This window comes from Acipenser ruthenus, unplaced genomic scaffold (genome assembly GCF_902713425.1).
Source record: "Acipenser ruthenus unplaced genomic scaffold, fAciRut3.2 maternal haplotype, whole genome shotgun sequence".
Classification (NCBI taxonomy): Eukaryota; Metazoa; Chordata; class Actinopteri; order Acipenseriformes; family Acipenseridae; genus Acipenser; species Acipenser ruthenus.
The window spans coordinates 467,432-494,918 of NW_026707271.1; the positions used below are offsets into that span (position 1 = coordinate 467,432).

Genomic DNA, 27,487 nt, shown 5'->3' on the forward strand with positions numbered 1-27,487 from the left:
GTTTGTGTTTGGATATTTTATTTTGGTCTCCCTTGCCAAGCCCGGCACCAGGAATGGAATGTATGTGAAGCGCAACACCCCGGTCCCCCAGCCCCCTGCTCTAAGCCAGTAAGCTTCTCTCATGTAGGAATGCATGTTGCATTAAGTTTTCATGACCTTTTAAGAATGGAAGCAGTAATCCTGGGGTTACATGGGAGGCAAAGGTCGGAGTGGGTTGAACAGGGAAATGTTTCAGGAGATGCTGTTTCCTAATAACATCCAGACAGCATTTAATCCTGTTTAACAATCTTCAACACAAAACTTTAATTTACAGGGCAAAAAAACGTTTTATATACAATTACTGCAATACCTTGTAACAGAAACAGACTCCCATTTCAAACACACAGCAAAACCTACAAGATAAAAGGAGCAATACTGTACGCACATGTACAGCGTTGTATTGCATCTGTCAGGAATCTCCACTTCTCTGTGTTAACCAGTAGGAACAATGGGATGATTGCATTGCTGGGGTTCAACCAGCCCTCTTAACCAGAAGCAGGGAAGCTGCAGTACCGGACTCTCTCCACAAGAGGGCGGTGCTGCTGCATGCCTCAGGAAATGTTCTGCGCTCCTACAACCTCTGGTCTGCGCTTTCATCAGTCAAGGCAAAGGGGACCACGTACAGTACACTGTGCTGCTCCGGTTCTTCACAGACTCTCCTGTGACTCGAGCCTGGACAGCTCTCCCTCTTCGTAGAGCCAGTCCCATTGCTGCAGGACCTGTGATACGCAGACACCCAACTCAGTTATTATTATTATTATTATTATTTATTTCTTAGCAGATGCCCTTATCCAGGGCGACTTACAATTGTTACAAGGTATCACATTATTTTTACATACAATTACCCATTTATGCGTTGGGTTTTCACTGGAGCAATCTAGGTAAAGTACCTTGCTCAAGGGTACAGCAGCAGTGTCCTCCCACCTGGGATTGAACCCACGACCCTCCGGTCGAGAGTCCAGAGCCCTGACCACTACTCCACACTGCTGCCCCACAGCAGCAAGGAGCATATAAAAAAACTCAATAACGGATTCTGCTACGTTCGCGTTCAAGCGCCTTTCCGTTTGTCCCTCGGAGGCTGCCGTGGTTTAGTTTTAACATGCATGTAAGTAGTGTGGTAATGCACAGGGCACTGGCCTGTGAAGCCCCCTCCGGACAGCCGAACCTACCTTGCTGTCCCGCTCATGCTCCTCCAGCGTCTCCTGAACCAGGCTCTGCAGCCGGCTCTCGAAGGTCTTGCTCTCCTCGATCACCAGGAGAGAGTCGTCGCTGCAGAGATCACAGCAGGGAACAAACAGGCTGGTTAATACCCTCAGCCCACCTCCTCTCTCCCTCTCCTCTCCAGTGAGGTGCACAAGGAATCGAGAGGCTGTTCAAACAGGTTGCTTCTTAAAAAATACATGTGAGAGCAACTCACAACCTGTCAGTAAAACCCTGATGTTTCATGCAAAAAACAACAAAAGTCAGCATTGTTTATTACTTGTGGGACACACACACACAGACACGCATGTCCCTTGTACTTTAAAGGGTTCAGTTGGGTTGTCCCGAAGCCCGGTTCTGCTCACCTGCAACGGGTCTCATCCGGCAGTGTCCTGGACAGGGATCGCCCGGGAGAGACGAGCTGGGACGGAGCGCCCCCCTCAGGGCTGCCACTCAACGGGCTGCGCACCTTACTCTGAAAGAGAGGCATCATCATCATCATCGGGAGAGTGAGATTCTCATCAGCAACAAGACAATAGAAACAGGAAACCACTACAACCCTGGAGCAGGGTCACTATATGAACAGAAGTTAGATCTTTTATTTAACAAACTACAAAATTATATTGCAAAAGTCTACCGGAAGCCATAACAGTAGCACAGTAGTATTTCATGTTAGATTTCTGACAATTTTCAATTTGTCAGTTTTTTTTGTTAAGTATCTGGAAATCTACAAAGCGGCGTGTAATTCAATATGTTAACGTAACATTATTCAGCAGGTTTCATTCGACTTTATGAAGCAGGATGAGATAACTGTATAGGGGGATGCAATGCTTTTGTCCAGAGCTGGGCTGGGCTGCACCAGGACACAGGCCCTTCCAACCCCTCGGGACTCACACTCCCCCCTCCCCCCTCCCCCCTCCCTACCGCACCAGGACACCCACACACCCCCCAGGACTCACACAGGCCACCTTGAGCAGGTTCCAGAGCTCCTTCTGCCTCCTCTCCTGCAGGCTCCGGACCATCCTCTCACTCACGCTCATCTGCTGAAGCAGCCCCTCCACCTGGGGCTGCAGCTCCATCACCTTCTGCCGACACACCACCGTCTTACTGCAGGGGAGCAGGAGGGGAGTCAGCCAGGGAGACAGCAGAGCAGCACTCAGGGACTCACCCCCCCGTCATCACAGACACTCAGCTCAAACACAGGTGTGGGCATTACAGATTATATCAGGGGAGCAGGAGGGGAGTCAGCCAGGGAGACAGCAGAGCAGCGCTCAGGGACTCACCCCCCCGTCATCACAGACACTCAGCTCAAACACAGGTGTGGGCGTTACAGTTTATATCAGGGGAGCGGGAGGGGAGTCAGCCAGGGAGACAGCAGAGCAGCGCTCAGGGACTCACCCCCCCGTCATCACAGACACTCAGCTCAAACACAGGTGTGGGCATTACAGTTTATATCAGGGGAGCGGGAGGGGAGTCAGCCAGGGAGACAGCACAGCAGCGCTCAGGGACTCACCCCCCCCCCGTCATCACAGACACTCAGCTCAAACACAGGTGTGGGCATTACAGTTTATATCAGGGGAGCGGGAGGGGAGTCAGCCAGGGAGACAGCAGGGAGCAGCGCTCAGGGACTCACCCCCCCGTCATCACAGACACTCATCTCAAACACAGGTGTGGGCATGTGGCAGGCTGGCTCGCAGTGGTGATGTGGATGACGTCACGGACCAGGAAGTAACTCAAACCAAACAGTGGATGGGCAGTTGAAGCTGAGTGTTAGTGCACTCAGCGTATTTAATAAACAAAACAAAATATTAAACAAAAACACAAAACAAAAAGGCGCGAGGGCCAAACGAATAAACAAACAAACAAGTAAGTGTCGTGCTGGCTAATCCAGCACGTTTTAGCAATTGTTTTTTTAAATGTTATTTTCTCTCTCCGTTCTCCCGTACTCTCCTCTACACTCTCAACCCCGAGTGCAGAGTGCTGCTGGTTTATATACTCTGGCCGAGGGATTAACTAGTTGGTAATTATCTTATTATCCCTCGGCCAGAGTCTGCACGCGTTTGGTAAGGATGCATGACTGTCAGCTAGTTAAATAATCAGTAGCTGATCAGCCATGCATCCTCACGGGGTTTTTAAATATAATAACAAAAGACGCGGCGCTTTTACCCGCGCCGCAAACAAAAATACAAATAATAATAAATAGGGGCGGGACACTCCGCCACACATGCCCCCCCTTGTGCGCAGCACACATGGCCTTTTCGGCCACCTCCCCCCTTAGTCCCCAAAGTCCCGGTCAGCAGTCCCGGCGCAGGAACAGGGGCAGCAACGGGCCAAAGGTGGCGGCCACGGTGGGATGTCCTCCTCCCACCCAAACAGCCGTAGTGTTCCAATGGCCCGCGCACCGGCCAGCTCCTCTGGCCAAAAAATTTTTGGGGGTGGTCTCCAGACCTGCCCCCCCTTCTTCATGGCCGACAGCTCCCCTCCGTGGGGCTCTGGCCACCCTTTCTCCTGCAGCGAAATTGCTGCGGGGGAAGCTGGTCTCCTGACCTCCCCCCCCTTCTTCATGGCTGACAGCTGCCCTTCACGGGGCTCCAGCCACAGTATTTCCTGCCGCGAAAGTGCGGCTGGGGAAGCTGGTCTCCTGACCTCCCCCCCCTTTTCCATGGCTGGCAGCTCCCCTTCGTGGGGCTCTGACCACATGATCTCCGGCCGCGAAAGTGCGGCTGGGGGAGCTGGTCTCCTGACCTCCCCCCCTTTCTTCATGGCCGGCAGCTCCCCTCCGTGGGGCTCCGACCACAGTGTAGTGACCCCAGGCGAAGCAGGATCCCTGGCGACCCCAGGCAAAGCAGGATCCCTGGCGACCCCAGGCGAAGCAGGATCCCTAGCGACCCCAGGCGAAGCAGGATCCCTGGCGACCCCAGGCGAAGCAGGATCCCTGGCGACCCCAGGCGAAGCAGGATCCCTGGCGACCCCAGGCGATGTGGAACAGGCAGCCCCAGGCGATGCGAGGCAGGCATCCCTGGGTGGTGCGAGGCAGGGCAGGAGCAGTCCTTCCCATGACGGTGGATGTGGAACCAGCAGGTATTCACCCTCTGCTGGTGGAGGTGGGAGGGGAAAGCAGTCCTCCCACAGCGGCTGAGACGGAACCAGCAGGTATTCACCCTCTGCTGGTGGAGCTGGGAGTGGCAAGCAGTCCTCCCACGGCGGCTGAGGCGGAACCAGCAGGTATTCATCCTCTGCTGGTGGAGGTGGGAGGGGCAAGCAGTCCTCCCACGACGGTTGAGGCAGAACCAGCAGGCATTCATCCTCTGCTGGTGGAGGTGGGAGGGGCAAGCAGTCCTCCCACGACGGTGGAGGCGGAACCAGCAGGCATTCACCCTCTGCTGGTGGAGGTGGGAGGGGCAAGCAGTCCTCCCACGACGGTGGATGTGGAACCAGCAGGCATTCACCCTCTGCTGGTGGAGGTGGCGGAGGCAGAGGCAGCTCTTGCTGCTCTGCTCCTGGTGATGGTGGAGACAGAAGCAGCTCCTGCTGCCCTGCTCCTGGTGGTGGTGGAGACAGAGGCAGCTCCTGCTGCTCTGCTCCTGGTGGTGGTGGAGGCAGAGGCGATGGGGCGGATGCTGGCCACTCAGAGGGAGGCTGTGGCGGTGCTGGCTCCCTCTGCTGTGGCGGCTGGGCTGGTGTGTGCCGTGCTCCCTTCAGCAGCATAAATAGAGGCTGCTGGGGAACACCAGCATCCTGCCCTTCTCCCCCCCAGAAAAATTCAGGGGGTTGAGCCTGTAACTCCTCCCCTTCTGGCTCTTGGGACTGCAGCTTGGGTCCTACGGCTGTGGAAGCGCAGACTTCCACCTCTTGGGCTATGGACGCACCGACTCCCCCCTCTTTGGGCTGTGGACGCACCGACTCCTCCCTCTTGGGCTGTGGACGCACCGACTCCTCCCTCTTGGGCTGTGGACGCACCGACTCCCCCCTCTTGGGCGTAGGACGTTCGGGCTCCTCCCACTCGGGCGTAGGACGTTCGGGCTCCTCCCACTCGGGCGTAGGACGTTCGGGCTCCTCCCACTCGGGCGTAGGACGTTCGGGCTCCTCCCACTCGGGCGTAGGACGTTCGGGCTCCTCCCCAGGCTGTGGAGGCGAAACCAGCAGGCATTCTCCCTCTGCTGGTGGAGACAGTAGCGATGGCTCCTCTCCCTCTGATGCTGGAGACGGTAGCGATGGCTCCTCTCCCTCTGATGCTGGAGATGGCAGCGATGGCTCCTCTCCCTCTGATGCTGGAGACGGTAGCGATGGCTCCTCTCCCTCTGATGCTGGAGACGGTAGCGATGGCTCCTCTCCCTCTGATGCTGGAGACGGCAGCGATGGCTCCTCTCCCTCTGGCGCTGGAGACGGCAGCGATGGCTCCTCTCCCTCTGGCGCTGGAGACGGCAGCGATGGCTCCTCTCCCTCTGGCGCTGGAGACGGCAGCGATGGCTCCTCTCCCTCTGGCGCTGGAGACGGCAGCGATGGCTCCTCTCCCTCTGGCGCTGGAGACGGCAGCGATGGCTCCTCTCCCTCTGATGCTGGAGACGGCAGCGATGGCTCCTCTCCCTCTGGCGCTGGAGACGGCAGCGATGGCTCCTCTCCCTCTGGCGCTGGAGACGGCAGCGATGGCTCCTCTCCCTCTGGCGCTGGAGACGGCAGCGATGGCTCCTCTCCCTCTGGCGCTGGAGACGGCAGCGATGGCTCCTCTCCCTCTGGCGCTGGAGACGGCAGCGATGGCTCCTCTCCCTCTGGCGCTGGAGACGGCAGCGATGGCTCCTCTCCCTCTGGCGCTGGAGACGGCAGCAGCAGGGTCTCTCCCATATCCGCAGCCAGGTAGTTGAACACCATGGCTGCGATGTCTGGGAGGGAAGCTGGGTGGTGTTGCTGTTCCCAGGCCTCCCAGCGCTCCCCATCTCTTGCCCACAGGAGGTTGATCACTGCAGGGAGGGCTTCCTCATAATCCCTCCCCGGCTCCACCAGCCAGTCCCAGACTCCCTCAGAGGAGAGTGCATTCGTCCTCTTTGGAGGATGCAGGTCCTCCCTCACTGGACGCTCTGGCTCCTCTTTCTCCTGCCATGGAGGGGGTTGGTCTGGTGCCACGTGCCCAACCTCACCAACCGCGAAGCACCACTCCTCACCCTTCAGGCAGGTGAGGCAGATATCCAGTGTGGCAAGGTAAGGCTGATGTTGCTGCGCCTCCTGCTGCTGTTGTTGCTGCTGCTGCTGCTTTCTCCTCCGGCTACTTTTCCCCATTTTTAATTTGAAAAAAAAAACGAACAAACAAAAAAAAAAACGCACTTTTCAATCCTGGTCCGGCTGTTGGAGGCGTTGTTTGTCCCACGCAGGACACCATATGTGGCAGGCTGGCTCGCAGTGGTGATGTGGATGACGTCACGGACCAGGAAGTAACTCAAACCAAACAGTGGATGGGCAGTTGAAGCTGAGTGTTAGTGCACTCAGCGTATTTAATAAACAAAACAAAATATTAAACAAAAACACAAAACAAAAAGGCGCGAGGGCCAAACGAATAAACAAACAAACAAGTAAGTGTCGTGCTGGCTAATCCAGCACGTTTTAGCAATTGTTTTTTTAAATGTTATTTTCTCTCTCCGTTCTCCCGTACTCTCCTCTACACTCTCAACCCCGAGTGCAGAGTGCTGCTGGTTTATATACTCTGGCCGAGGGATTAACTAGTTGGTAATTATCTTATTATCCCTCGGCCAGAGTCTGCACGCGTTTGGTAAGGATGCATGACTGTCAGCTAGTTAAATAATCAGTAGCTGATCAGCCATGCATCCTCACGGGGTTTTTAAATATAATAACAAAAGACGCGGCGCTTTTACCCGCGCCGCAAACAAAAATACAAATAATAATAAATAGGGGCGGGACACTCCGCCACAGGGCATTACAGTTTATATCAGGGGAACGGGAGGGGAGTCAGCCAGGGAGACAGCAGAGCAGCGCTCAGGGACTCACCCCCCCGTCATCACAGACAGCTCAAACACAGGTGTGGGCATTACAGTTTATATCAGGGGAGCGGGAGGGGAGTCAGCCAGGGAGACAGCAGGGAGCAGCGCTCAGGGACTCACCCCCCCCGTCATCACAGACACTCAGTTCAAACACAGGTGTGGGCATTACAGTTTATATCAGGGGAACGGGAGGGGAGTCAGCCAGGGAGACAGCAGAGCAGCGCTCAGGGACTCACCCCCCCCGTCATCACAGACACTCAGCTCAAACACAGGTGTGGGCATTACAGTTTATATCAGGGGAACGGGAGGGGAGTCAGCCAGGGAGACAGCAGAGCAGCGCTCAGGGACTCACCCCCCCGTCATCACAGACACTCAGCTCAAACACAGGTGTGGGCGTTACAGTTTATATCAGGGGAGCGGGAGGGGAGTCAGCCAGGGAGACAGCAGAGCAGCGCTCAGGGACTCACCCCCCCGTCATCACAGACAGCTCAAACACAGGTGTGGGCGTTACAGTTTATATCAGGGGAGCGGGAGGGGAGTCAGCCAGGGAGACAGCAGAGCAGCGCTCAGGGACTCACCCCCCCCCCCCCCGTCATCACAGACACTCAGCTCAAACACAGGTGTGGGCATTACAGTTTATATCAGGGGAGCGGGAGGGGAGTCAGCCAGGGAGACAGCAGAGCAGCGCTCAGGGACTCACCCCCCCGTCATCACAGACACTCAGCTCAAACACAGGTGTGGGCGTTACAGTTTATATCAGGGGAGCGGACACATGGGCCCCTTTCCAGTCCTGGTCTTTGTTCCAACCCTGTTCTGAATCGTTTAACTGAAATAAACCCCTGAAGTCGTTCATGATCTCTTGCATCTGTTAAACCTGGAGTGGATTGGCCCCCCAGGGCTGTGATTGGACAGCACTGGTTTACACTGTAGTGCCATGTACACTGCTGGCCAGTCACTGTTCATATGCAGGATTTCTTCACTGTTTTTCTATATGCAGTTAATTGATGTACAAATACAGCTCTGGCCAAAAGTTTTGCATCGTCTAGAATTTTAGGATTGTGACATAATTAACAAAAACTGTATGAACATAATTTAGATCTTTTATTTAACATCGTGTAATCAAATTAAACTACAGAATGAGATCGCAAAAGTCTACCGGAAGGAAGTCATAGTAGTAGTACGGTAGTATTTCATGTTAGATTTCGAAATGCCACATTTTTCCATTGTTGTCATTTTTTTCTGTACCTGGGAAAACTGCAAAGCCGTAATTCAAAGCTGAATGGAGCTCCCCTGCAGTGCATGCTGGTCCCACCGCAGCCCCGGCACAGCGCACATTACCTGAGGTGTGTGTAGAAATCCTTGAGCTTCTTCTCGTAGATCTGCACGGCCTGAACCACGAGGCGCACAATGTCCTGACAGTCACCGGAGCTGCGCTGGTCTGAGGAGGGAGAGGAGCTGTAAGCATTGCAAACAGCACAGCAGTAACTAGCACTGAACAGAGAGGCTGGCTTTACCCCTTCAGGAGGCGCTATAAGCATTGCAAACAGCACAGCACTAACTAGCACTGAACAGAGAGGCTGGCTTTACCCCTTCAGGAGGTGCTATAAGCATTGCAAACAGCACAGCACTAACTAGCACTGAACAGAGAGGCTGGCTTTACCCCTTCAGGAGGCGCTATAAGCATTGCAAACAGCACAGCACTAACTAGCACTGAACAGAGAGGCTGGCTTTACCCCTTCAGGAGGAGCTGTAAGCATTGCAAACAGCACAGCAATAACTAGCACTGAACAGAGAGGCTGGCTTTACCCCTTCAGGAGGTGCTGTAAGCATTGCTTCAGGGGCTCCTCCGACACGCTGTTCACAGTGAAGTGCTGCTCTTACCTCGAGGCTTCTCCCTCAGTCTGCGGTACAGCTCCATGGATTTCGCCTCTCTGCGGGGGAACGGGTTAGAGAGTCAGGTTTCTGAAACAAGCCAGACCCTGCTGGCTGCAGCCCCAGTTCTCCTCCCCTCACCCTGAATTGCTGAGCTGAACCCATATAGGCTCGGTCCTCCAGTGGTTAAAGAAAGGGGCTTGATACCAGGAGGTTCAAATCCCAGCTCAGCCACAGACCCCGTGTGCGTGTGACCCTGAGCAAGTCACTGAACCTCCTTGTGCTCTGTCCTTCGGATAAGACATAAAACAAACGAGCTCCTATTGGAAGTGACTCTGCAGCAGCAGCAGCAGCAGTTGTTGATGAAGCAGAGTTCACCCCCCTGGTCTCTGTAAGCGTCTGCTAAATGACTAATTAATAATAATTAATATAATCGCCTTCCTGGTCAGTTAATCATTTAATGATGCCTAGAAAACCTGGATGACTTCTGCAGCCATGCTGTTAGCGTATTTGCCCTTCGTTTCCTGCAGCCCCACGCCCCCCCTCCCCCCCCCCCCTGGACTCACCCCCCCCCTCCCCCTCCCCTCCCGGGACTCACAGCCCATCGAGCGCGTCTCCGTATTTCCACCCCGGCGGAGTCCTCTGCAGATCCACAATGTCGGTCTGCAGCGCCATCATCTGGACATCCAGGTTAGTCACCTCCTCCGTCTGCAATCACAAAGCAGCCGTGACTTCCTCCAAACCCCCCTCCCATATTCAGAACTGCTGTGCAAGAAAGCTGAGTGGTCCAGCGGTTAAAGGGGCTTGTTACCAGGAGGTTCACTAGCGCAGAAATGTAACTATTTTATTAAAGAATTCAAATATGCCACCTGATTCCGTATTTGATGATGTTTCAGATACAGTTACAATGTATTTTCTGTTAGCCTTGCTACATAGCAGCCTGGACTCTATATGATCCCTTCTACTCTCATATCCAGCCTACACCATGAAGCACCCAGCAGCTTGCATCTGAATATCTTTCACTCAGGAGATGCAGTGTGGTTCTGCTGCTTAAAGAAAGTGGCTTGATACCAGGAGGTTCAAATCCCAGCTCACTGTGTGTGTGTGTGTGACCCTGAGCAAGTCACTGAACCTCCTTGTGCTCCGTCCTTCGGATGAGACGTAAAACAAACGAGCTCCTATTGGAAGTGACTCTGCAGCAGCAGCAGCAGCAGCAGTTGTTGAAGCAGAGTTCACCCCCCTAGTCTCTGCAAATTCACTTTGGATAAAAGCATCTGCAGCCAGTGGCCACCACAGGGGCGATGCAGGGACAGACAGCAGAGGCTGAACTGAACTGCTTCACATTGCAAGCTTTGCCATGTAACCATTAGAGAAGGGGTTTCGTTTGGAGGACTAGTGTCAGATGCACCGTCTTCACTGCCGGGGATTTCTTTCTGAAGATTTTATTTGAGAGTGTTTGAAGGATGGGTGAAATGTTGAAAGTTTGGATGTTTTATTTTTGTGTCTCTCTGCTGGTTGGTGGACAGGCAGCTGGAGTTTGTTGCACGTGCTTTGTTTGGGATCCTGAGTGCTCTGTTCTGAGCCCCTACCTGCCCACAGCTCAGCGCTGCCTGCTGCATCTCCCTCCAGGCTGAAATCATCTTCTCAGAGGCTGCAGGGAGAGAAAGGAGACACTTCTATATCCTTACACTGGAAACGACGCCCGACTAATCTAAATAACTGAAGCACGATCATCGCGATTGCCGTTCCCAGCAGGCAGTGCGGATCGGGTACAAGACTCCCGCTTCATAGCAGTCAGAGACATTCCACATTTTACTATGAACTTAAGAAGTAACAACCGTAGAAACGAACACCGCAGCTCAGCTCAGCTCAGCTCGCAGTCAAACCTGGCTGCCTTGTATTTGAAATGCCCTTCCTGGCTGCGGCAGGTTGTCTCATCAGTATGGGACAGTGCTTTTTTGTTTCCATCTCCCTTCTGCAAGCTCAATCACCACCCCATCTCCCTCTCTCCCATCTTTCCCTCTCCCTCCACCCCTACCCCTCTTCCTTCCTCCCCCCCTCCTTTCCCCTCTCACTCACCGATGCCGCTGCCCTTCTGCTCCAGGTACTTCTCCATGTCCAGCTGGATGCTGCTCTTGAAGAAGTCCAGCTTGGCCTTGAGTCGCTGCTGCATGGAGATCATCTCGTTCTTCTGCTTGGACAGAGTGCCATTGTGACGCAAGAGGCTCATACTGAGGAGAGGAGAGGAGAGGAGAGGAGAGGGGAGGGGAGGAGAGGGGAGGAGAGGAGAGGAGAGGAGAGGAGTTAGAGGAGAGGAGTTAGGAGTTAGAGGAGAGGAGGAAAGGAGAGAATAATGAGAGGCAGGCTCTGCAGGTTAGTATATATAATGTATATAAATGTATATATCTGTATATAATGCAGGGATGGCTATAAGACTCCTGTTCCACAGCAGTGTCACCCAGTCCAGGTTTTACTACCAGCTTGATCAGCCCCAGTGTGTCTAGGTAACAAGCTCAGGTGTGTCTGATTATTAAACTCCTAGTGAAACCAGGAATGGATGAAAGGGCTCTGCAGTGGGGTCTCCCTCCCACCCCTGTAATGCATGTATATGAAGTACAGTGTGCCTCAGTGAGGACCCTTACAGCGCTGCTTTCTGCCCCTGCTGGACGCGCTGCCAGTCCTCCTTCAGGGTGCGGGTGGTGTGCCACGCCTGGCTCCACGTGCGTCTCAGCGGGCTGTACGGCAGCACCTTCTCCGGGTCTGTCTCTGCGGCACCAAGAACGAGACAAGCACAACCCAGTGGAGATGTTCAATCAAGCTGTTAGGAAGCTGGACTCGCCCAGAACCACCGGGACTGAGATCCAGCACCAACCCCGACCCTAACCCTGCGTGTGACCCTGAGCAAGCCACTGAACCTCCTTGTGCTCCGTCCTTCGGATGAGACAGAAAACAAACGAGATCCTATTGGAAGTGACTCTGCAGCAGCAGCAGCAGTTGTTGAAGCAGAGTTCACATAGTTTTGGCTAAAAGCATCTGCTAAATGACTACTTAATAATAATGACACACACACACACACACACACACACACACACACACACACACACACACACAGCTATGACTAAAAGCATCACCCGATACAATTTGAATTTTAGAATTGACTGTTCATTTAAAAAAAAAAAAAAACTTTAAACTTTATGAACATAATTTAGATCTTTTCTTTAACATCGTGTAATAAAAAAAAAACTACAAAATTATAAAAATCGCAAAAATGTCTACCGGAAACCATAACAGTAATACAGTAGGATTTCATGTTAGATTTTGTCTCATGTTATCATTCTTTTTGTCTTTACTCACGCACGAACTTGATGTTGTCCGGCATGGGCCGCTGGCTGAACTGGGGCTCGTAGCTGCTCTTGCTCCTGTCGAACAGGAAGACCAGCGGCATGTCCGTCCGGCGGCCATCAATTAGCTGTGAGGAGAAACACGGGGGCCACTGAGACACAGAGGGGTCACTGAGACACAGGGGGGCCACACAGGGGCCACTGAGACACAGCGGGGACACAGGGGGGCCACACAGGGGCCATCGAGACCAAGGGTTACCAAGCCAAGTTGTTGATGCTGAATCACTGGGATCCTTTAAGACCCGACTTTACTTCGGATGGGCTGAACGTGTCTCTAACGAAGCTCACAGTGAAACGTCTCAGACCGCTCTACAAAGGGACCCCTGATCCCAGCCCTGGGTGACTGGCTAACAGATGGCTCAGCAGGGGGGATTCTCTCACCTTGTAGTCGACGGCGCACTCCGCAGCCTCTTTCTGGGGGTCGAGGGGCAGCCCCGCCTCCAGCAGCAGCTCCTGATTGGCCGGTTCGATGTGCGTCTCGATGGTGATTCGCTCCTGCAGCTCCGGCACGCTGGTCCGGTCCGTGACGGGGAAGGTGTGGATCTCAGCGCTCACCATGTTGAGCACGTGAACCAGCTAGCGGGAGAGAAGTCGAGTTTAAAAAGACAAACCTGAGCTTGTTATCTATACACAGCGGGCTAATCTACACATATTCAAACCTGGGATGGGTGAAAGTGCTCTGCAAAAGGAGTCTTACTTCCATCCCGCCTCCATGCTGGGATGGACAGCAGGGATGGGAATAAGACTCTTATTGCAGAGCAGTTTCACCCATTCCAGGTTTTAGTACCAGCTCGATTAGCCCCATATAGGTAACAAGCTCAAGTGTGTGTCTTATTAAACTCATAGTGAAACCAGGAATGGATCAAACTGCTATGCAACGGGAGTCTTTATTCCCATCCCAGAGGCTGTGAGCTCACCTTCAGTCCCAGGATGTCGTCCAACGCTTTGAAGCAGCCGTTGGGTCCGTACGTGGGGTCTGTGCCCCTCTTCTGGGGGTTCCACTTCAGCATGGTCTGCAGCCAGCACTCCATCTTCTCCAAGAGGAACCTTGGGGAGGGGAGGGGGGGCTCGTTTACAAGGGGGTCCCGACATAGCACAGCAACCGCCACAATAATCACAATAATAATAATAATAATAATAATAATAATAATAATAATAATAATAATAATAATAATAATCCCGGACTTGAAACTAATTCAACATAACAAAATAAAATGACAGGAAGGCTAACTTTACAGAAAGCCGTTTAAAATATATATATAGCTGACTGGACACTGGGAAAACCCTCCAGAACCTGCGATAAGGAATGCCTGGACCAGGATTGCATCCCGGCTGGAAGAGAGGCTCCTGAGATACAGCCTGCGCCGTATGGAGGGCAGGATGCTGGGGTAAGGGGACCCACCTGTTGAGGTTGTTGGGGTAGGGCAGGTGTTTGGAGAACTTCACCTCTCCACTCAGGTCTTCATAAACCACGATGTCATCTTCCTGTTTCTGCTTCAGCTTGGTGTGCCTGCCCAAGACAGGAGCCCGGTAATGAAAGACTAGGAGCCTCGCTGGAACTAGAGCCATTCACACCTCAACTGGAGGCAAGACCATCACACACACACACACACACACACACGCACACACACACGCACACACACGCACACGTACACACTCCTTCTAATGGGACCAGGAATAGAGCCAGTGTATTGTATTGTGTGTGTTTTCAATGGTTTGCAAGGAACAGGAAAAAGCTGTTTATAGTGATAGTTTATAGTGATGGATAGCAAGTGTTGTTTTTTTTTTCCTTTTCTAATAGCTTTTCAAAACAATATGTAAACCGGTGACCCCGCGTTCCAGCTTCATGAAATTGAGGGCAGCGGAATAGAAAAAGGAGAGTGTAATCGAATTGCAATCTCGACACAGCCAGGATTGGAAGGCTGTGCTTTCCTCCTGGGGTCCTTCCACAAACACACTTTACTACAACAACATGCCAGACACGTCCAAGAACAACTGCCCACGAGGGACTGACTGCAAGGAACAAATCACAGGCTTCTGAAAAGGTCACAGCCCGACCGTGCCCAGGAACTGGCTCCGAGAACTTAACTCTCGCCTCACTGTCACTGTTTAAATGAGGTGAAGTGAAAGGGCTGTTTCCTTTATTGCATTTTGTGATTAAGACTCCCATTGCATAGCAGTTTGATCCATTCCTGGTTTTGATAAGATACTCTCTGGCTTGTTACCTATACACACTGTGGCCTTCTCCTATGGATGTCAGGACTGCCCAGTCCCTGACCACCTTCCAGCGCCTCCTCAAGACACACCTCTTCAGACAACACCTGTGAAACTCAACTCTCCCCTTCTGAACAATATAGCACTCTGCCTCTAATGCACTTTAACTTGCAGTTATCTGCTCCCTATTGTACTGTATTTAATCCTGCACTGAACCCAATCTGTAGTATCTTGTATTACACTTACACTCATATCTAACCCTGATGTAACTATCAACACTGTTATCTGCTCTTGAGCTGCCCCGATATCAAATCATACTGGGTTTTGTATTTGCTCTTATTAGGACTGAAGTCATTGTATTTTGTATCTTGCTCTTAATTGTACTGTAATTCTTGATCTGTATTTATTGTATACAACTGTAAGTCGCCCTGAGTAAGGGTGTCTGCTAAGAAATAAATAATAATAATAATAATAATAATAATAATAATAATAATAATAATAATAATAATAATAATAATAATAATAATAATAATAATCAAGCTCACAGTAAAACCTGGAAAGGGTGAAACTGCTATGCAATCAGAGTTTTATGAGAGGGGAGCTGTGAGGGGTGAGGGGTGAGGGGGGAGGGGGGTTTTGTGACGGGCGAGGGGTGGGGGGTGGGGGGTGAGGGATGAGCTGTGAGCGGTGAGGGGTGAGCTGTGAGGGGTGAGCTGTGAGGGGTGAGGGGTGAGCTGTGAGGGGCGAGGGGCTCGTACCAGGGCACAGGCTGCCAGGTGGGTAGGAAGGGTCTGAAGCCGGTGATGCACTCGAACACCAGCGTGCCGAAGCTCCAGTAATCCACCGTCACCGTGTACTTGCGCTGCTCCAGCAGCTCCGGAGCCTGGGGGGCAAACACAGCCACGGGGAAGAGGGTGAACGGGAGTATTAATCAAAGAAATGAGCACTAGCGTTATCACTGCGCTCTCTGTGCCATCGCTGTTACCATTCAACTGTGGGGCCTCATTCTTACAAAAGATATTTACTTAAGAGAGGAAAAATGACCCCCGCCCGATAAAAGAACCCAAAATGATGCCAGGAGCCTTTCTTAACAAGGGGGCCAATGGCTCTGTGCAGTGAAGGGTTCGGGTTTGGGTTAGGGCTGCGCTGGAGCCTCACCAGGTACTGCAGGGTTCCCACAAAGGAGGTGCACAGGCTGCTCTGGTCCAGCTCCTTGGCGTAGCCCAGATCAATGATCTTGTGGATCAGCTGCAATGATGGGGAGACACAGAGTCAGAGACGCACTTTACAGCAAAGTCTGCCTGATCATTATTATTATTGGCAGATGCCTTTATCCAAGGCGACTTGCAGTACTGCTGTTACAGGGCAGTACAGGGTTACAATGCAATATCAATATTTAAGATGTGAAAACGCATCACTACGTGTCGGTACTGTCTAAATTGTCACATATTCCAGCGATGAGTAAGTTTGGGAGGGTGGGTCACAGAGCTGGAAACAGGGGTGCATCACGGAGCGGCGCGGCGTGGCCGGTCCCAGCAGGGAATGGGGCGACCGATCAAACACGTCTTAAACTACGTGGGAGCGTTCGGTGACCTGGGATTTCCAGGAAGCAGTTTTGTTATTCCGTGTGGGCCTCCTGATAACAGTTGGCACAGGGTGGGAGGGAAGTTGAAATGGCACTGGGGGGGAGGCATGGTCCCAGAGGGGCTCGAAACAGCACTGCCCGGGCCAAACTATACAGCCTTAAAGCTACAATCCCATTAGGAGGGAGCAGAACTGAACAGCAGGTTCATGAGACATGTTTAAAACCATGATCGTTGTGGAGTTCAAGTTTTGTCACGTGGCTTTACAAGTCTCAATGTGTTTTTTTTTCACATTTTCTGCATAATTTTGCAGAGCCCTGTTTCCCACTGCGCTGTAACGATAAGGCAAAACAACGCTGCTATAAATCACACTTTCTGTACCAGAAGTATTCCTTTCAATCTTAAATAACCCTGATGTTCACATCGCATGTCCTTTAAACTGGGGCACTGGACTGGAATGAGGGGGCATTTTCAACACAGCAGGGGCTTTTAAATCTTAAATTCCCGGGTTCGCTGCCTCTCTCGGGAGCTCGAACCCGGCTCACTCACCCGCTGCTCCCCCTGCTGCAGCACGATGTTCTCCGGCTTCAGGTCGCGATGGATGATCCTGTTCTCATGGAGATAGCGCAGCGCAGAGGCTGGCGGAGAGAGAGAGAGGGAGAGAGAGAGAGGAAGGGAGAGGGAGAGAAAGAAAGGGAGAGGGAGAGGGAGAGAGGGAGGGAGAGAGAGAGAAAGAAAGGGAGAGGGAGAGGGAGAGAGGGAGGGAGAGAGAGAGAAAGAAAGGGAGAGGGAGAGGGAGGGAGAGAAGAAGAGAGCGATGGAGGAAGAAAGAGGGAGGAAAAAAGAGAGACGGAGGAAGAGAGGGAGGAAGAGAGAAAGAGGGAGAGGGAGGCAGGGAGAGAGAGAGGAAGAGAGGGAGGAAGAGAGGGAGGGAGGGAGAGAGAAAGAGAGGGAGGAAGAGAGAGAGGGATAGAGAGGGAGAGGAAGAAAGAGAGAGGGAGGAAAAGAGAGAGACGGAGGAAGAAAAAGAGAGAAAAACGGAGGAAGAGAGAGGAAGAGAGGAAGAGAGAGGAAGAGAGAGGAAGAGAGAGAGAGAGAGAGACACACAGTTACATTCCTTCTTTCCTTCTCTTAAGATTTTCAAGCAGAGTTGATTTTTAGAAGCTTGCTGCCCGTGACAAATCCTGGGTAGGCTGGGGAAGAGACCAGCCCTGTGCGGCTGTGTGGGAGTCTACAGCTATGGTCAAAAGTTTACCCTATAGAAATGTGACATTTCGAAATCTAACATAAAATACTACTGCACTGCTATTGTGGCTTCTGGTAGACTTTTCTTGCGATATCATTTTGATTACACAATATGTATTTAGTGTCTCAACTCTTTTGGTCGTAGCTGTAGCTATGGGACACTTTGCAGGTCAAACAGTGTCTCTAACTATCTGAATTCTTGCAGCATCCACTCCTTGTTAATCAAGTGTGTGCGATACTCTATGTGTGTTTAAGTGCGTATGTAGAATTCATGGGACTGGTGCTGTGTGCATGTGTTTGAGTGCCTGTCTCCCTGTGACCTTGAACCCGTGACTCACACGGCCGGGCTAGCACAGCTGGCAGGTGGGCACGCTCGCTGTGACCTCATCCCCACCCCCAGGGGGGACGGAAACGGTTGCAAGCTTTCCTGAGGAAACCATCCCTAGACGGGCCAGACTCCCTTACTCCACATCCCCCTCTCTGGGTTTAAGGAATTCTGCACTCTTATTATTATTATTATTATTATTATTATTATTATTATTATTATTATTATTATTATTCTTAATTTATGTATTTCTTAGCAGACGTCCTTATCCAGGGCGACTTACAATTGTTACAAGATATCACATTATTTTTACATACAATTGCCCATTTATACAGTTGGGTTTTTACTAGAGCAATCTAGGTAAAGGGTACAGCAGCAGTGTCCCCCCACCTGGGATTGAACCCACGACCCTCCGGTCAAGAGTCCAGTTTCAAGACTGAAAACACACTTTTATAAAACGGCTTTCTTATCTCAGTGGGTTTTCATGCAACTTTTAAAAGGCTGCTTTTGTATTATGATGTGTATGCTGTGATTGAATTGGTCTGACTGTGGCAGCTGCATGCGTGACATGCTATTCAAATGCATTGCGGTTTGTTCTTTTTTTCTGTTCTGTACTGTACAGTGCTGTGCGATACTTTTGTATAAAAAGCGCTATAAAAATGCAATAAATAAATAAATATTGTAGAAGTGTACTGGAAGCCATAACAATAGTACAGTATTTCATGTTAGATAATGAAACGTCACATTTGTCAGTTTTTGTTATGTTTTCAAACTACGAAGCGGTGTGTAAGTCAACATGCTAGAGTAACATTATTCAGCAGGTTTCATTCGACTTTACGAAGGAAAATCACTTCAATCTATGAGTGACGACGCAAAACGTCTGGCCGCTGCTGTAGAAGAAAGCAGCGCAGTCACCTCGCTGCTGATGCAGTCACGCTGATGTCACGATGATGTCACGGTGACTCACGACCGCCACAGCAGTTCCTGACGAGTTATTTCTGACGGACAGGCGGAAGGACGTGGAAGTGACAGGGACTCCTTTTCCCCTCAGGGGTAATCTGCCAGCCCTCCACCCTTTCTCCTGCTCTGACTTTACTCAACGCTGCTGTGTTCTGTGAGGAAGTGAAAGGGCGTGCGTGTGGAAATGCTTCAGCTGATTTCCGGATGACTGCTCTGCTAGGAGACTGTCGGACGGGTGTTTCTGTTTATACTGTTTAATGACAGAACCTCCACCTGCCTCCCTGGTTCTCCATCCCTCTTCTCAAAACGGACTCACCGATATCTGAGAGCAGGATCAGAACCGAGCCCTCCCGCATCCCGCAGCAGTTATCCAGAGTGTTCAGGTACTAGAGAGAGAGAGAGAGAGAGAGCGAGAGAGAGAGAGAGAGAGAGAGCGAGAGAGAGCGAGAGAGAGAGAGCGAGAGCGAGAGCGAGAGAGAGAGCGAGAGAGAGAGCGAGAGAGAGAGAACAAAGAAATATGTTCCATCGCTCATTATTATACCAAAGACTTTGATTTAAAAATATTTTTTTTCTCATTTTGCAACAGTATCAAGGGCAGTTTGCACATTACTGCTGTGATGACCTCACTGTACCCCAACACAGGCCCTGCGAGGAGGGCGGTGCTGCTGTGATGACCTCACTGTACCCCAACACAGGCAATGCGATATCTCTCTCTTCAGATCAGCTCCACAGGACTGGGCTGGGAGTCACGGCCAAGGACACTGCCAGGCCCCCCCCCCGGCAGTGCCTCCCCCTCACCTTACGCAGCCCCCCGTTAGTGCCCCCCCTCACCTTGCACAGCCCCCCCTCCTCGCAGTGCCCCCCTTCACCTTGCAAGCCCCCCCGGTAGTGCCCCCCCTCACCTTGCGCAGGTCCCCCCCCTGGCAGTACTCCATGGCGAGCAGCGGCAGGTCGTTGGTGTTGAGTTTCTGCAGCCCCTCGGGAACCTCCCGCGCTGCCACCACGTTGACGTGATTCAACCTGGAGGGGGGGAGGGGGGGGAGGGAGGTTAGGAGAGGGGGGCTCAGTGCACACAAACACAACACACAATACAAAACAACTGTGCACACAACACATTCACAAACACACGCAACACACTCTCTCACACACACAACACAAACACACAGCATAACTCAACAGACTGGTACACACACACACACACACACACACACTACACAAGTGTGAGGTGTAACGCATCCTCAATCGTGTGTCCAAATAAATAAACAGATAAATAAATATCAGCCCCCAATCGCTGTGTTCATTGCAGGACTCTAAAAATATCCCTGAATTGGGGGGGGTGGCTACACTTCTCCAAATTACACTTCAGTGTCGAACAAATATCTTCAAAACACTCTGAACAATAACAAGGACTGCAATAAAAACAAAACAATGAAGCTGATCCTTGCGCAATTTTGCAGTTTGTTTAAAACCAAAAAAACAAAAATAGAAAAAATAATTTTAATCGCCACAGACTTAATACCAAGAATGCAAACAGTTTTACAGGTCCCTATAAAGCTGTTTTTGTGGGACGACGTGTCGCTGCGGTGATGGGTGCGCCCCCCTGCTCCTGCCCCTGCCCCCACCCCCCCTCCCCGGCTCCCCACCCATCCTGCCGCTGCAGAGAACACAATCAAAGCCTCCACACAGACCTTGGCAAAGGAAGACCTTGATTTCCCACAAACCTGCAGGAAACAACGGCGCTGCTTGTGCGCTGACAACGTCTATCATCTACAGCTGCGGCCAAAACCTTTGCATCGCAGAGAACTCTAGGATTGAGGAAAATAAATAAATAAAAAGCGACATGAACATAATTGATATCTTTTCTTTAACATGGTGTAATGAAAAGAAACTACGCTTGTAAAGACGCTCACAGTGCAGCGCAGCTGGAGGCATTCCAGCTTTAACTGTGAGCTTCCAGCCAGGAAAGTCACGCCGCAGAGCAGGTTTAGCGGTTCAGGTTTTACTGCGATCTCACTAGGACTCTGTCAGCCTGCTTGGGCAGCAATGTACCTGTATGATTGAACTTGATGGTCCAGTGGCTATTGAAAGGGGCTGGATACCAGGAGGTTCAAATCCCGGCTCAGCCACTGACTCACTGTGTGTGTGACCCTGAGCAAGTCACTGAACCTCCTTGTGCTCCGTCCTTCGGATGAGACGTAAAACAAACGAGGTCCTATTGGAAGTGACTCTGCAGCAGCAGCAGCAGTTGTTGATGAAGCAGAGCTCACCCCCCTAGTCTCTGTAAGTCGCTTTGGATAATAGCCTCTGCTAAATAATAATAATAATAATAATAATAATAATAATAATAATAATAATAATAATAATAATAATGCCTCTCGTTTAATTGGGGCAGCCGCTTATTCAGGATATTTATCCTTCTCCTGAGGCTGATAAAGCGGCGCACACTGTAATAATCATATTAATAATCATAATAACTGTTGCTATTCTTCTTCCTCTGCCCCACTACTAACACACATTCCAGGCTCTTTATCGCGAGGCAGTGCAGCCCACATTATAATAAGATGGCTGTGCTGGAAAATGAAAGACACACGCACCCTGCACGTATATTGCTTTTCTGTTTCTGATTTGCGGCCGGACCTCTGCTGACTCTCACACCACACTCCTAGCCTGTCCTCGTCTCTCCCGCCCCACACAGCCTGTGGTTTGGTCTCTGGTCTCAGGAAGCCTCCCACACAGACTGTATGACACTGTTTACCAGGAGCTGAGGAATATTACACACAGGGGCCAGGCACAATGCAAAACACGCTGCTTTAATTGCATTTATTTTTAAAAGACGTTGCATGACTGTACTGTTTATTATTTTATAATTAAAGAACGAAGCCTCGGTGAGTAATTCACTTATTTGGAGCGAGGAAATGTGTCTAAATGCCTGAGCTGGCGTTTTAACCCTCTAGCATCCAAGCGCTTGCAGCACAGTCTGTCTGCCCCAGGATCGCGCGCCAAGAACGACACGCCTCCCATCTGAAAAGCGTCCTGCATCTCCACTCTGCACCCAGCAGGTTTGCACAAGGGTGGTAAGAAATCGTCAGAGTGGTTTTAGCTGAGGAGTCGTTTATTTTCAGAAACTGAAGACTATTCCCTGTACAGAACAGCTAATCAATACTGGCAACAAAAATACATGACGATCTCCATAGTAACCCCACAGGACCAGCAGTTATTTCACTGGAATGCAGAGTACAGCTAAAGACAAAAGTTTAGCATCACCTATCATTTTAAGATTGAGATAACATTAAAAAAACATATATACATAATTTAGCTCTTTTATTTAACATTGTGTAATCAAAGAAACTACAAAATGATATCGCAGAAAAGTCTATCGGAAGCCATAATAGTGGTACAGTATTTTGAAATGTCTCTTAATTTTTGCCAGTTTTTCGTTAAGTGCTGTATATGGACAGCAGTGTGGAGTAGTGGTTAGGGCTCTGGACTCTTGACCGGAGGGTCGTGGGTTCAATCCCAGGTGGGGGGACACTGCTGCTGTACCTTTGAGCAAGGTACTTTACCTAGATTGCTCCAGTAAAAACCCAACTGTATAAATGGGGAATTGTATGTAACAATAATGTGATATCTTGTAACAATTGTACAATTGGATAAGGGCGTCTGCTAAGAAATAAATAATAATAATAACAATAAAAGATAGAATAATCTGAATAACACATTTTTGGTCTTGTTTACTTAATATATACGTTTTCACAACAGTCTGGGACTGACAAACTGCTGCTTTAACTAAGACAGGGCTTCGTTCTTCAAAGTGAATGACGTGTCTCTGGATGCACAGAATTAAAAGACAGGATTTAAGAATCTCTTTGCTTTCTGTTCGGAAAAGTCATTAGAAATGATAGTGCACTGTAAATGTTTATCACTTATCATTTATTTCCCACCTCAGCACTTATGTGTGCCGTTTAAAATGTTTACAGCACTAAAAACATTAACCTCAAGATTAAACTATGATAAGTAACAATGATAAGCACGCACAAACATTATCCAAGCAGACTCGATATAACTTTCTGTCGCTTTGCACTTGCTGTGCGTTCTTCATTCGTTTTTGTTTTACAAGTAAGAAATGCATCCATTTCAAACACCGAAAACATGCCTACCGCCTATGACCTTACAAGTACCAGCAGCGGTACGCGTACCCGCGCCTGGAAACCCCTGCTCAATGCAATGCATAAGACATTTTGCAATGCTACAACATACAGGTTACTCACTGCATCTCGTACACTTCTAGTAAAAAAGAAAACGTATGTTTGTTTATGTGTGCGTGTGCGTGTGCGTGTGCGTGTGTGTGCGTGTGCGTGCGTGCGTGTGTGTGTGTTTAATTATACAGTTTCATAACTGCTGTACGGTTACTGACTCGGGTATATCATCTTCTCTGTGCCAAAAGAATGACCAGAGTCTACGTTAACTTACAGAAACAACAAATCAACACACCCTATACGAATCAGACAGGGCTGTTGATAATTCACAGTATACGAATCAGACAGGGCTGTTGATAATTCACAGTATACGAATCAGACAGGGCTGTTGATAATTCACAGTATACGAATCAGACAGGGCTGTTGATAATTCACAGTATACGAATCAGACAGGGCTGTTGATAATTCACAGTATACGAATCAGACAGGGCTGTTGATAATTCACAGTAACAATTGTAAGTCGCCCTGGATAAGGGCGTCTGCTAAGAAAATAAATAAATAAAATAAATATGGGAAAACTACAAAGCAGTGTGCGATTCAATATGTTAATGAAACATTATTCAGCAGGTTCCACTTCATGAAGCACAAGGAGTTCATTCTATAAAGGGATGCATTGCTTTTGTCCAGAGCTTTACAAACGATACAGATTTATGGACGTCACTTGAAAGATTTTAGGTTGAAGCCCCACGCACTCTGAACGTAGTTTCTGAATCTTTTCTATTTTGTTCTTTTCTTTTGTCTACTGCGTTGTTTGAACGGACTGTAACACCGTGTACATTGATAGCGACGTCCCAAAACAACTGTGCAGAACAAGAACGCAACGAACAAACCCTTCAAGCACAGCGCAGGGCGAGGAACGGGGTAGTTGACGCGCGTGGCCTTGCCCGATTCTCAGATAAAAGGGGAGGTGCAGCTCTACAGCGGCAGACATCTGTAAACAGCAGTGCGAAAATTCAACAAGTCAACATTCATCAAGGTTAAGAAGCAGACTTCGGTCCTTTCAAATCTCAGTCCAATTGTATGAACACACTTTGCAAAGTTCAGCTCTTCACTGCATCTCAATGTGACGACATTCCAGTGTTCACAGGGATAACCCTTTAAAATCAAGGGAAGTAATGTTAAAACTTTACAATGCATTAGTAAGACCTCACCTAGAATATTGTGTTCAGTTCTGGTCACCTCGTTACAAAAAGGATATTGCTGCTCTAGAAAGACTGCAAAGAAGAGCGACCAGAATTATCCCGGGTTTAAAAGGCATGCCGTATGCAGACAGGCTAAAAGAATTGAATCTATTCAGTCTTGAACAAAGAAGACGGTGATCTGATTCAAGCATTCAAAATCCTAAAAGGCATAGACAATGTCGACCCAGGGGACTTTTTTGACCTGAAAAAAGAAACAAGGACCAGGGGTCACAAATGGAGATTAGATAAAGGGGCATTCAGAACAGAAAATAGGAGGCACTTTTTTTACACAGAGAATTGTGAGGGTCTGGAACCAACTCCCCAGTAATGTTGTTGAAGCTGACACCCTGGGATCCTTCAAGAAGCTGCTTGATGAGATTCTGGGATTAATAAGCTACTAACAACCAAACAAGCAAGATGGGCCGAATGGCCTCCTCTCGTTTGGAAACTTTCTTATGTTCTTAAGATACAAGGAAGATGTGTGTCCCACTAAATAAAATGATGCTAACTTTCTTCATTTTTGCAATGAGGTTTTGCATGAAACAATGGGGTTTAAAATGTACTGACAGGGTGGATCTGCTCGTCCGAATTGTCAGTTCCCTCCTCGTGATACTCGAGTTGCTCTCGAATGGATTTTTATGAAGAAACCGTTTGAAGAACAAAGCGCTTGATTCCTTGCGCAGCTTCAGGCGTTAAGAACAGATTTACAACCAGTCAATCAAAACACAACAAAGCAAGTGAAATTCTAGTGCAAAAATACACTCCAGACCAAGAGCTCGGAGCAGTCGACCTGGCTGCGGTGTGGAGTAGTGGTCAGAGCTCTGGACTCCTGACCGGAGGGTCATGGGTTCAATCCCAGGTGGGGGACACTGCTGCTGTACTCTTGGGCAAGGTACTTTACCTAGATTGCTCTAGTAAAAACCCAACTGTATAAATGGATAATGGTATGTGAAAAATAATGTGATATCTTGTAACAATTGTAAGTCGTCCTGGATAAGGGCTCCTGCTAAAGAAATAAATAATAATAATAACTGTATTTTGATGTGATTGTAAATCATACTTTAAAAGAAAGGCAACCCTTGAAAATAAAATGCTAAAAATAAAAGAAGGAAAAGTAATCCCTGGCTGGGGAACACCCCTCCCAGCGCTGGATCTCCGGATAGAAACTTCAAAGCGCTGCAATTCTACTTTTAGTTGTTTTTTTTTCTCTGATTCGATTCTCTTTTCAGACGCTGTCTGAACCACAGGGGAGCCCAGCCCCAGCAGGACCCCAGAAAGCATGTCTCCAAAACCCCAAACCCCCAAACCATAACCCTGCACCCACACGCTGCCGCCCACACGCCTCCCAGCTGTGGAAATTACTGCTCGATGCTTTTTGGCTGGAAGAGCCAAACTCAATACCAGGGAGCTCTTATAAAGCCATACCAAAAACAATAATATTAATAACACCAATGAAAAAAACAGAGCTTCTACTATGAGACACTTTTATAGCTGTTAGTTTACCATGTTTTTTAATATGCTTTCCCATACCTCTCTGTGCTTCCCTATGCAGACCTCTCTGTGCTTTACAATGCTCCCCTATGCTTTACCATACCTCTCTGTGCTTTACAATGCTTCCCTATGCTTTACCAGACCTCTCTGTGCTTTACAATGCTCCCCTATGCTTTACCAGACCTCTCTGTGCTTTACAATGCTTCCCTATGCTTTACCAGACCTCTCTGTGCTTTACAATGCTTCCCTATGCTTTACCACACCTCTCTGTGCTTTATAATGCTTGCCTATGCTTTCCCATGCTCTCCCTGTGCTTCACAGTGTTACCCATGCTTTCCCATGCTCTCCCTGTGCTATGCTTTCACTTTAATTAGAGCTCACTCACTTCTTCATGATCTGGATCTCCAGGCACCACCTCTCGCGGTTCCGAAGGCTCAGCTCCTGCCGACACTGCTTGATAGCGATCTGCTCCTCTGTGTCCTGGGAACGATGGGAACAGCGGCCGTTAGTTTATCAGACCTGGCCGTGGCCACGCTATGGGGGTGATGCAGTATCCAGCAGCTCATATACTGAGCTCCCTCTGTACACTGCTTTATTTCACTATCTGGCTACAAAACCTGTGATTGAAAGGCATGCAGAATATTGTACCTGGACAATTTAACTTGGCCTAATTAACCTGATTCGGGAATTATCAAATTCTGGCCAAAAGTTTTGCATCACCTACAATTTTATATATATATCAATTAATCTTTATTTTATATAGCGCCTTTCATAGTGGACCACCATTACAAAGCGCTTTACAAGATGCAGTAACAACAAGAAAATCCATAATACTGTAAATACAGAGAAATGCATCATACATGATATACAGTAAAAAAATGTATATAATTCTTTTACTGTATATCATATAGTTGTTTTTTTTTAAAAACTATATGAACATAATTGAGATATTTTATTTAACATCACGCAATCAAAATAAACTACAAATCTGATATCGCAAAAAAGTCCACCGGAAGCCAGAATAGAAGAACAGTAGCATTTCATGTTAGATTTTGGAAATATCACATTTTTCAATTGTTGTCAGTTTTTCATTAAGTCTGTGGAAAACTCCAAGGCGGTGTGCAATTCAATACTTTAACGTCACATTATTCAGCAGGCTTTATTCCACTTTATGAAGCACAATCAATTCACTCTATATAGAGGGTGATGCAAAACGCATAGTCTCAGGTTCTTCTAGTTCTGCAATGGGATTGCTGTGCGATTCCTGGGTGGCCCGTCCTACCTTGTTCTGCCACCGCATGACGTTCCCAAAGCCTCCGGTCCCCAGGCGCTCCTTCATCTCCCAGGGGCCGCAGGTCTGAATGTGCTGGGAGGGAGGGCGGCTCATCCTGGCAGAGCTGAAACCACAGGGGTCAGGGAGAGGAGTCAGGGAGGACACAGAAACAGCACGCACACAGTCTGCAATACCTGTGGAGGAGGCTGTGTGGTCCAGTGGTTAAAGAAAAGGGCTTGTAACCAGGAGATCCCCGGTTCAGCTCAGCCACTCATTGTGTGACCCTGAGCAAGTCACTTAACCTCCTTGTGCTCCGTCTTTTGGGTGAGACGTAGTTGTAAGTGACTCTGCAGCTGATGCATAGTTCACACACCCTAGTCTCTGTAAGCCTTGGATAAAGGCGTCTGCTAAATAAACAAACAAACCTGCTGTTCATAATGCAAGACAGGGATGGAAA

At 49.4% G+C, this 27,487-nt stretch overlaps 1 protein-coding gene across 1 annotated transcript; it reads right to left on the minus strand.

The window, feature by feature from the left end:
- Nucleotide 1: 1 nt before the first annotated feature.
- On the minus strand, nucleotides 2–27,154 carry LOC117397678 (inhibitor of nuclear factor kappa-B kinase subunit beta; the record flags this gene model as incomplete). Its single annotated transcript, XM_059018613.1, is given in 21 exon segments — nucleotides 2–758; nucleotides 1,209–1,308; nucleotides 1,605–1,714; nucleotides 2,199–2,346; nucleotides 8,568–8,667; nucleotides 9,111–9,160; nucleotides 9,700–9,809; nucleotides 10,691–10,752; nucleotides 11,181–11,332; nucleotides 11,744–11,867; nucleotides 12,456–12,570; nucleotides 12,884–13,078; nucleotides 13,420–13,549; nucleotides 13,905–14,012; nucleotides 15,475–15,599; nucleotides 15,875–15,964; nucleotides 16,849–16,937; nucleotides 19,146–19,215; nucleotides 19,732–19,849; nucleotides 26,143–26,237; nucleotides 27,040–27,154. Coding segments are annotated over 21 exon segments (2,268 nt in total). The 3' UTR covers nucleotides 2–686.
- Nucleotides 27,155–27,487: the final 333 nt, after the last annotated feature.